The sequence below is a fragment of the Gymnoscopelus braueri genome (genome assembly GCF_963280865.1).
Source record: "Gymnoscopelus braueri genome assembly, chromosome: 12".
Lineage (NCBI taxonomy): Eukaryota > Metazoa > Chordata > Actinopteri > Myctophiformes > Myctophidae > Gymnoscopelus > Gymnoscopelus braueri.
Genome location: NC_137614.1, coordinates 52,235,066 through 52,245,920, shown reverse-complemented (window position 1 = coordinate 52,245,920; position 10,855 = coordinate 52,235,066). Strand labels below are relative to the sequence as shown.

Below are 10,855 nucleotides of genomic sequence, written 5' to 3'. Positions count from 1 at the left end.
GTGACAACATCTGTATACATTTGGACAATTGGACCCTGACTGCATTCATGATTTGAGGCATTTTGTTAAAAACATTTGTTTTGCTAAATTAGACCTGCTGGAGGCCAATGTTAAAAGGGTGGCATTTGTTCCTCAACATAGTGTGAATGTGCGTGCAAAGTTTGACCGCAATCGGACAGTGCGTTCTTGATTTGCGGAATTTTGTTCAAAACAAGCAAATAATGCAAACTTCAGATGTCAATCTTAGCCAATCAGGATAGAATATGAAAAATCAAACACATCCGTCTTGATCACATCACTATAGAGATCATCTGTACCGATTTGCGTGAAATTTGGATAAAATTGGAAGGAGTAGTATAAAATAATGTATTTTACATAAGTTGACCTCCTGGTGGCGCTATAAAAGGCAGATGTGAAAAATGCAGTGCAAATGTTTTTTGTTGACCTCTAGAGAGTGTGCATACAAAGTTTTACACAGATTGGTGCAGTTATAGGTAAAAACACGAATCGGCCTGTTATAGCGCCACCATGAGGCTGATTGGAAAAAGCATGGAAATTGCATGCTGTGTTCATGATTTGAGGCATTTTGTTCAAAACGGAGCACTCCTGCAAACTTTGGAAGACATTTTTAGCCAATCAGGATGTAATATGAAAAATCTGAAAGAAAAGTTTCGTTTAATGACTTTAGAGATACTGTGTAGCGATTTGCGTGATTTTTGGACAAAATCTGTAGGAGTACTGTCAAAAAATATGTTTTGCACAAATCGGCCTCCTGGTGGCGCTATAAAAGGGCCATGAGAAATATTTGGGGCAAAGGTTCTGAATTGGCATCCAGGGAGTGTGTGTGCACAGTTTCGCTGCGATCAAGCCAGCGGTGCCGGAGATTAGCTGGTCACAGACGGACGGATACACACACACACACACACACACACACACACACACACACACACACACACACGGACGGACGGACAGGGTGAAAAACATACTCTCTCGCCATGCCTTTCGGCCTGGCGGAGACAAAAATACATTTAGGAGGAAACCAGAGTGGCGGCATTTACTACTTTATCTTTCTTTTCCCCTCTCAATAGAAGTGCTATAAGCTATATAGCAGTTTGGAGAGAACAGAAAAGAATATATGGGAAGAATTTGCAGAGTAAAAAAATCAGCTGGGGGGGGGGGGGGGTATGTTACCAATTTTCTTACCAGGACGCTGGGTTAAAAGCATCCAAGCGAGGAATCATCCCACTTCTTATTTTCCTATGGCTTTTACACAATTTATCCACCCCGACTGAATCTATACATGTCCACTCTAGCCCCTCACATGTATTCTGAAGAATTATTAATGCATACATCGCATCCTCCTCACCAATAGTCATACAGATTACGTTTAAAAATGTAACATTTTAACTCACTACCTCATGACTCACACATGACTTTCCGCTCATGGCTTTTATCACAACCCCCAAACTCAGGTACCTCTCCCCTTACTAACACCCAGATTGACACAACTGATTACACAATTCCCAAGTCACAGGTACATAATAACATTTTATGTGGATAACACACAGCTGCTTAGTTCTTAACTGTAATGTAAACAGAGCATCCAGTTGTCACGTACAGCATAGTCAAACTTCTAACCCCTTTCTTACCCTAAATATCTCCCACAATACAGGATACATTCCACCATACAAGTTGGAAAATAATACAAGAAAAGCTTAACATCATACAGCACATCATACAGTATTATATGAAAACTAACATAATAATGAAAACAAAAATTGAAGAAACATTTAACATTAGTTAACTGAACTAAATAAAAACTTGAATAAAAAAAACGATAACTAACTGAAACTGTATTGTTTACAAAGCTGACAAACTAACTGAAATGATAGACAAAATGCCCTTTGTTTTAGTTTTTCTCGTTGATTGTGCAAACCGTAACTGAATATATATATTTTTAAATGGTATCTTTTGTTGAGTTGTTATTACACAATACTTACTCTGACCTTTTTGAATCCTGCACCTGACAAATAACCCAAAGTATGAAAAAAACTAAAACTAACACTTAAACTATTAAAAACTAAACTAAAACTAAGCATTGTCACAAAAAAACTAGCAAACCCGCTCTAAAATCTAATTAAAACTGACTGAATTAGAAAAAGAAATGTCAAAACAACTAAAACTAAACTATAATGAAAAATCCAAAACTATTATAACCTTAATAAAGCAATTATAAAACCATTTATAATTCAGTTTTGTTATTCACAAAATGACAAGTCAAATTCTTCCACATGTACATCTATCTCATCTTGAACACTGAGGTTTTTCCTTCTCTTTTCCCAACTCCACCTTGTTCCTCCATCGGCTTCTTCCGTTGTCACCCCAAAGATCTACCTGCTCCCATGTTCCTCTACTTGCACCCATTGTTATTGCACCAGAGGATGGTAAGAGGAGGTTAAGAAGAACTGTAGTCTCATACTGATTTGAAAATGCGCAACGGATTTGTGTTTAGCTCTGCTAACTCTACTATACTAGGCTGTCAAAGTTTCCTTGTCGGGTTCTCTCCGTATGGTCCCCATGAACTACGGGAATGGAATAAATACCTCATTAGATCAATATAACAATATCATAATAGTATGTGCATAATATAAGCTTGAGAAAAAACTAAAACAAGGAATAGCAAAACAATTATTTTATTTGTTATAAAAACCTGAATAGTAATATTTGGTACATAAATATCATGCTACTCTTTGTACTGTAAGTCCTGTAGCTTAGCTTTTACTTACTTTGCTGGTAACAGAGAGGACAGTAGTATTTGACCCACCTCCGTTTCATGCACTGTGCACAGATAAAAAGCATTTATATTACCAAGTTGAACACACGCACGCACGCACGCACGCACGCACGCACGCACGCACTCACTCACTCACTCACTCACTCACTCACTCACTCACTCACTCACTCACTCACTCACTCACTCACTCACACACACACACACACACACACACACACACACACACACACACACACATATATATATATATATATAAAATATATACACACACACACACACATGTGTGTACATATACATATACATATATATATACATATACATATATATATATATATATATATATATATATATATATATATATATATATATATATATATATATATATATATATATATATACACTGTATGATTCACAATATAAAGACAACAGAGAGGACTGACAACAGATTTGTTGACTTACTTTTATCAATGCTGCAATGAACACAGCAGCCACAACGAGTGTAGATAGAACAGCAAAAAATATATACGACCATAGATCAGAATTTGATAACGTATTGAAGAAGAAAGCTGCAACACAAGAGAGACATTCTTGATCAACATTAAAGGAAAAAATAGTAAACTTAACATAGAACTTCACCACTTTGTTGTGGATGTCAAATGAAGCAATTCAATCTTCCCTATACTGTACTGTACGTGTTATATTGACAGAAACATCAGAGTTCTCCTGCTCACTATACCGTTCTCATCATTTCTTTACAGTCAGTGATACTACAATAGAACAAACAACAAGGAAGTTGCATATCTAAATAATGTGATGAGTTGGTTCAGTCTTCCTTCTTTTGTTTTATTCTATCCTAATGTAGACATCAAGCCTTTACTTGATGTTCTGTGTAAAGCACATTGAATTGCCTGGTTGTTGAAATGCAGTGGTGTAAAGTAACTAAGTACATTTATTCAAGTACTGTACTTGAGTACAATTTTGAGGCATTTCTCTTTTACTCCAGGGTGTTTTTATTACTAAACCTACATTAACCACCTAATATATTTCAGCTATTTGAAAATAGCCGATCTGCTATTTTCAAAAGATTTTTATATTGAAAACTTTTAAAATGGGACATTCTGCATAATGAGTACTTTCTACTTTTGGTACTTTTAAAGTAATTTTTTTATTCCAGACTTTTATTTGTAACAGATTATTTCTACTCTGAAGTATTGATACTTTTACTTAAGTACAAAATGTGAGTACTTTTTCCACCACTGACCACAGTCACATTCAAACTGCCTCAGAATTATGTCAGTGTTTGGCGGTAGTATTCTAGGCTGCAACAGTGATACAAAGAACCTTAGCAAGTATTGTTGTGGACGTTATAGGCATGTCATCCCTATGACTGATTAATCCACTAAGACCAGGAATGCATCTGTGTCATTTTAAGATTTCTTTGGCTATTCAAAAATAGCAGCTCTACAAGCTCATAGCACAGCACTGAGTGCCGTGCTACGAGGTTGTAGATCTGCTATTTCTTTTTAAATCATGATTTTTTTTTGCAAATCTTTGAAATATGTTTTAAAGCAAACATTTGTAACTCCGATCTGTGCTTCTGGGGGGTCCCTGGAACAACATATTTTGAGATGGGGGTCCCGCGGCCAAATACATATCATTTTGGGGGTCCTTGACATGGAAAAGTTGGAGCACCACTGATATAGCAACATACTGTTAGGATTTAGAAAACATTTTTAGATATGTATTTGGCCGTGGACCCCCATCTCAAAATGTGTTGTTCCAGGGACCCCCATGAAGCAAAGATTTGAGTTACAAATGTTCACTTTAAAAATATATATGTTCAAAATAGCAGATCTACAAGCTACGAGCTTGTAGATCTGCTATTTTTTTATATATATTTTTTTATCCCACGATTTTGTAACCCTTATTTTTCACCCGGTGCCAATTTTCTAAGTGATCCTGGGCGCTACACTCCCCTCACCAGCCTAGGGAGGCCAGGGCCGAGCTCATGCCTCCTTCAATACATGAGAGCCGTCTAACCTTCTTATCACAGGGGGGAGTTTCCCTGGTTGGACGTAGCGCGTGGAAGGAACACGTTATTCCAACCAGTTCCCTTCCCCTCCATCAAGCGCCCCGGCTGTCATGGGGGAGGCGGTATAGTGACCAGGATTACTACATGTTTTTGTGAGGGTATTAACTACCCTAGGAGACACGGGGAGAACATGCAAACTCCACACAGAAAGGCCCTTTCACCAACCCCACCTCGGGTATGGGCGCTGATGACACGGAGGAGAAGACACGCCCCCAGCGCCCACAGCGTCCCCGGCGGGAATCGAACCCAGGACCTTCTAGCTGTGAGGCTAGCGACTGCGCCACCGTGCCCTCTTATCTGCTATTTTTTAATAGCTAAAGAAATCTAAAAATGACACAGATGCGTTCCCAGATTGAATGGGTTAGTGAAAATATGTTTGAAAATAAGCATAGAATTCCTTTCATCCTCTCTAGTGCTACAGTATCTGTTTCCATTCCATCATCAAGTAAAGATGATAGATTCAGATTAGACTGAACCTGGGGAGCAGGTTGGTACCTTGCATTGGCTAAGAATGTAAAGCATTTGGATAAATGTGCTAAAGAAAAGCAGACCATTTATAGAAAGGCAGACACAAAAACCCTAATATAGCTATATTACATTCAGAGGTGGACGGAGTACTCAACCCCAGTACTTGAGTAAGAGTACAGATACTCCTGGTCAAATTTACTCCACTATACAAGTAAAAGTAGCTCAGTCAAAATGTTACTCAAGTAAGAGTAAAAAAGTAATTGCTTATACTCAAGTATTCAAAAGTACATGCTTTTAAAAATACTTATAGTACAAGTAAAAGAAGTTATTTTTTATATCAATGAATTGCTGTAATGTTTTCACAATGAATTTAAAGGACCTTGCAACTCTTGTTTCAGAGAAATAACTCCCTGAAACCACATGGACTGCATGCACTGATGTGCTTGCTTGTAGAACCACTACGTTGTATAAAAAGTCTGTAGAAACACCTATAAAAACATAGAAATTACTCAGGAACCAGAACTAAATACTTATACTTCTATACACCCATACAAGATGTAACAAAGAGGCGAGCGGAGGGGGAAGCAGACAGAAACACGACTAGTTAGAGAGCAGAAGTGTGGCCTTCCATAAAATTGCATTTTAGGGAAGCCCAGAAAAGGCTGGGCTTAAACCCAGAAAGGGCTGGAAAGCCCAGCCCTTCCCTATAAAAGTATATCACATGCAAAGACAACTTACCAAGTACTTTAGAAAAACACAAGTACGCCTCAGTAAGGAACAACAAATAACATAAAAACCTGAAAATGCTTTCAATGATTCTAATATGAATAGAATATTAAATCAATTCTTACGATGAACTTCAAAGCTGTCCTGTCGTGTCAGGTTCAAAGCCTCCAGTAGAACTTGACAGACGATCCAACCAGTCTTCTGAGTCCTGTTAATTGTGATGTTCCTGGTCACAGTATAGAATCCATCCTGGCTTGGCTTCACCTTTTGAGGGGACATGCTTCCATGATATTCTTCAGCCACCCTCCACTCCATCTTTGGCTCGGGGTACCACCCTTCAGCTTCACATTGCAGGTCTAGTGCTTCGCCTGTGGCCTGCCCAACCACGTGGATCTCTGGTTTGGATACAGCGCCTGGACAGAGTCAGGTTTTAAATTATTAAAATGTTTCTAAATAATCAAAAGAACCATAATGTATATGGTGTCACATGATCATTTACTGTGGACATTTGTTGTGCTGTTATACCTACCGACTTTGAGATGAACCCTACACCCTGTAGCTTCTTTCAACGACCTCAATTTCGGGAGGTGGCATTCGTACGTCCCAGCATCAGACCGTTTCAAGCTGTACAGCTTCAGTGAAACAGTTCCGTTTTTCATTTGATTCCGAAACACATAAAATCTATGACTAAAGTCTGGGTTCACAACCTTGTTGTTTTTGGGGATTTCGTAGACAAATTCATGCACCTCCTGATCCACCCGTATCCACTCCACTAGATCGTTTTCCCAAATCGCTTGAGGAGGATCCACTTTGCATGGCAACACAGCATCATAACCCACCAGCCCAACAATTGGTTCAGATGAGCCAATCAAAATTGAATTTTTTCCTAAAAATGTACAGGAGAATACTGATGAACAATGCTGCATATTATTAAAATAAACAAACATGATACAATTATGTTAAATAAAAAATAACATCAAAGTTCTCTACAGATCTGCTCAATCATTTAATTAATGACAATAATATGATTATTAAAAAACACAATGAAGTGGTGAATGATTCCTTTTTTCTAAATGTTAGGCTTAATCTTCTTAATTTCTATTAACTACTTAAACCCTACTTAGGCTGTTCAAAAATAGCCAATATACAAGCTCACAACGTGTTGTATTGCAACAAAACTTCCGGATACATTTAGCAATGTTTGCCTATCATGACATGCTCATAGGGATGACATGGTGAGAAAAACTGTGATTAGGATGGGAGCACAATGTTCCCTCAAAACTCACACTAACCCCCATCCTAACCCCTAACCCCCATCCTAACCCCCATCCTAACCCCTAACCCCCATTCTAACCCCTAACCCCCATCCTAACCCCTAACCCCCATCCTAACCCCCACCTAACCCCTAACCCCCATTCTAACCCCTAACCCCCATCCTAACCATATAACTGAGGGAACCTATGACCCCATTAGGATTAGTAGCTAGATTGGGGGAAGTAATGTGTTGCAGTCCATGCTTCTGAGAAAATGTTAAACCTGCACTATGTAACTTTCCTCTTCTACCACGAATTTGAACGTGGTTTCCATAAGTGCTGATTATTATTATTATTATTTTTTTTTTTCTCCATTGAGCTAATAGAGCCAGTCTGCTTGCTCAGGGGATAAATTGAATCTTGACCATCAGGCCAAAATTCGTGTCAAGGTGACACATGACCTTTGACACCATCTAAAAAAGTTACATGAGGCTTTAAATCCATTAGCTAAAACCCCAAATAAAATGTGACATACCTGCTGAACATGCCAGGCAGAACAACACTAGGCTGAGAAGAGAGTTGTGCCAAAATGTCCACATCTTCAATCCTTGAAACAGCATTTAAACAGAATTATAATTATTTTGTAGTATTATTAGCCTATTATTATTGTTATTATTGTTATTGGGTTATTATTATTATTATTATTATTATTATTATTATTATTATTATTATTATTATTACACTTATTACTAGTCTACTACTAGCTACCACCACCGAATTACACCCCCAGCCCGGGAGGGGGGGGGGGTGTAATTCCTGGGGACGCCACTGGGCAAAGCTCAAAACCATATAAATATTGATATATATTTTTAAAAAAAAGCACAATTGTTGATTTCAACGGCACAAATTAGAGCACAATGAGCACTAAAGAATGAGACCATTTTTGGTCTCATTCTTTAGTGCAAAAAATGGGGGGTGCTGCCGTGCTGGGCTCAGCAAAGCTCAAAACCATATAAATATTGATATTAAAAAATGTGATACCAGCACAAATTCAAAAATTACGGCACAATGCAGCACAAATCCAGCACTAAAGAATGACACCATTTGTATTCATATTTTCATCATATGGGGTGCTAACTTCACTGACGTCGGAACTTCTACCAGGTTTTGGCATTTTCTCCATCCTACATACATAACATTAGCCCTGAAACATGACTGTCATACCATGACAGACGAGCGTCATGTGAACCATGGCATGGCTAGCTACATCTACATAAACGTTTATATTTCAAATAAGTTCTGATCCCACGGCCATGGATGTAATAAGTTGTCGAGTCTAAATACCCGTATCTTCCAGATTGTTCAATAAAAAGCATTTTAATCCAATCGGTGGCCATGTTCTCCAAATTTCCTTCAGCTTTCAACTACGCGACCCTATTGGTTTGGAGATGTATTGCACTCTGATACATTATAAATCTATGAGAAAATGTCCACCAATCGGATTAAAATGCTTCTTATTGAACAATATGGAAGATACGGGTACTTAGACCCAAGCGTTTCAACTTGTTACATTTGTGGCCGTGAGGTCAGTACTTTATATTTGAAATCTGAACGTTTATGTAGATGTACGGGTTGTAAATGGAAAAAGTAACAAAACCAGGTTGAAGTTCCGTCATGACTGTCATGATATGACAGTCATACATTAGCCTAAATGTTTTAGTATTTTAAATTGTGCAAAATGGATACAGTCTAAACATCACTCCTTTTGACTGGCGTGTTTTTAGCCTAATGCACATTGGGGGGCATTTCATGGGGGCTGAACTCAGTAACAACGCCAAACAATCATTAATCTGATGTGATACGAAGTCTTATGAAAGTTTTCAACAAATATAAAATAATAATCCATAAAAACATGTTGGACTGAAGTGATATAGCATTTGTCTCCTTATTCACCCAGCCCCCAGCGGGGAAACTTAGGCCTACAGTAGGCAAATAATTGTGAATGTCAAATCAACCTGCTCCTGTTACAACAAACAATAAAGCAGTCAAACTCACAATAAAAAAGAAAGTCAAACCAACCTGTTCAGAAGGTTTATCGAATCAATCAATATTGAACGATGATAGATTTGTTGATCTCAAACGTCGAGCCGCGTTCTTCCTGCATATTACTTTCGATTTGGATAGTTTTTCTCTCTCTCTCTCTCTCTCTCTCTCTCTGTGTGTGTGTGGGGGGGGGGGGGGGGTGCGCACAAATATTGTGTGATAATGCTACATATTTAGAGTGCATTGTCATCATCATAATGCCCTTATTATAATTGTTTAAGCTTATTATCAATGTGTAGGCTTATTGACTGTGTATTTTGTGTGCCTCGTGGTGGATCATGGCACGCAGACTGGTCAGATTTACACACAACTTAATAATGGAGCCCAATAGACCAGAATCCTTAAATTGCTGGTAAAATAAAATAAAAATAAAAACAAAAAAAACTCATTCCAACTCAAATAGGATATAGGCATATCAGAGCGTGAGAGTAGTGCTTTTTTTGCCCGTTCCATTCCATTCCATCCCACCCCCACCCAATTGTTGATATGAGGGATCGTTTAGCGCCGTATGTATGGCTGCTGTGGTGTTGTTTTTTTAAGCTGCACTAAAATGAATTTCACCCACTTTTTTACCTTGTAAACCTGTGATGTGACAATAAAACTGATTCTGATTCTGGCATGGTGTGGCTGTAATTGATCATATATTGAAAATCTAATAGGCTACTGTATCTCTTAATGTTAGTCTTTACCTTGCTTAATGTGCGTGTTGACATTCCCTTTGTAGGCCTACAAGTCAACAAGGAATGATATGTTCCATAATTTTGTAGTGTATATCAGACACTGATATAGTGTTAGTTTTGCAACTGATATGCTTTTGTAAGAGCATAGAGGAAAACCAAATTGGTAATTTGTATTTGTATTTTTATTATTATTATTATTATTTACAAAGCATGGGGAATGCCATTTGCCTATAGTAATTGTCAGGGGTACGGTCCCAGTTTCATTCCTTGGACTTTACTGACATCTAGTGGTTATTAATAACACCCATCTGAACAACAGAGAGTACATCATGTAAACACAGCAGCTTCATCAACTTCTCTTGTTACACATTAGAGTAATATTAGAGTAATATTAGAGTAATAATTGGTTCTATATACAGGAGCGTGAGGCTATGCTAGGCTCTCTCTGGTCCTCAGGACATCATGGTTGACTGTGTCGAGACAATAAAGGATCACAAGCAATGGTGGAAAGTAACTAAGTACATTTACTCAACTACTGTACTTAATTGAAATGCGTAGGTATTTTTTTTTTTTACTTTTCTTGAGTATTTCACTTTTTAAAAAAAATCATTATTACAAAACATACATTAACCAACTAATTCCTATTTTGTACTTCAGCTTTTTGAAAATACCTGATCTACAAGCTCACAACGAGCTTGTAGATCTGGGTAACTAATAGTACATGTACTCAAGTACTGTA

At 37.8% G+C, this 10,855-nt stretch overlaps 1 protein-coding gene across 1 annotated transcript; it reads right to left on the bottom strand.

Annotated features, from left to right (window-relative positions):
- Window positions 1–1,624: 1,624 nt before the first annotated feature.
- On the bottom strand, window positions 1,625–9,531 carry LOC308096751 (butyrophilin subfamily 1 member A1-like). The gene is made up of 7 exons (XM_080444193.1): window positions 9,413–9,531; window positions 7,869–7,940; window positions 6,610–6,966; window positions 6,206–6,493; window positions 3,254–3,360; window positions 2,787–2,838; window positions 1,625–2,582 (listed from the first exon to the last, which is right to left on the bottom strand). The coding sequence occupies exons 2-7, from the start codon at window positions 7,930–7,932 to the stop codon at window positions 2,527–2,529; spliced, it is 924 nt and encodes a 307-aa protein (XP_080300319.1). The 5' UTR covers window positions 7,933–7,940; window positions 9,413–9,531; the 3' UTR covers window positions 1,625–2,526.
- Window positions 9,532–10,855: the final 1,324 nt, after the last annotated feature.

What these genes read in the sequence shown, in the direction of transcription:
- LOC308096751 (XM_080444193.1), bottom strand. Translation starts at nt 7,932, where the DNA reads ATGTGGACATTTTGGCACAACTCTCTTCTCAGCCTAGTGTTGTTCTGC. An exon ending in GGACAGCTTTGAAGTTCATC is followed by an intron (nt 3,361 to 6,205) that starts GTAAGAATTGAT and finishes CTTGTGTTGCAG; the next exon opens with CTTTCTTCTTCAATACGTTA. An exon ending in TCCTCTCTGTTACCAGCAAA is followed by an intron (nt 2,583 to 2,786) that starts GTAAGTAAAAGC and finishes CCATTCCCGTAG; the next exon opens with TTCATGGGGACCATACGGAG.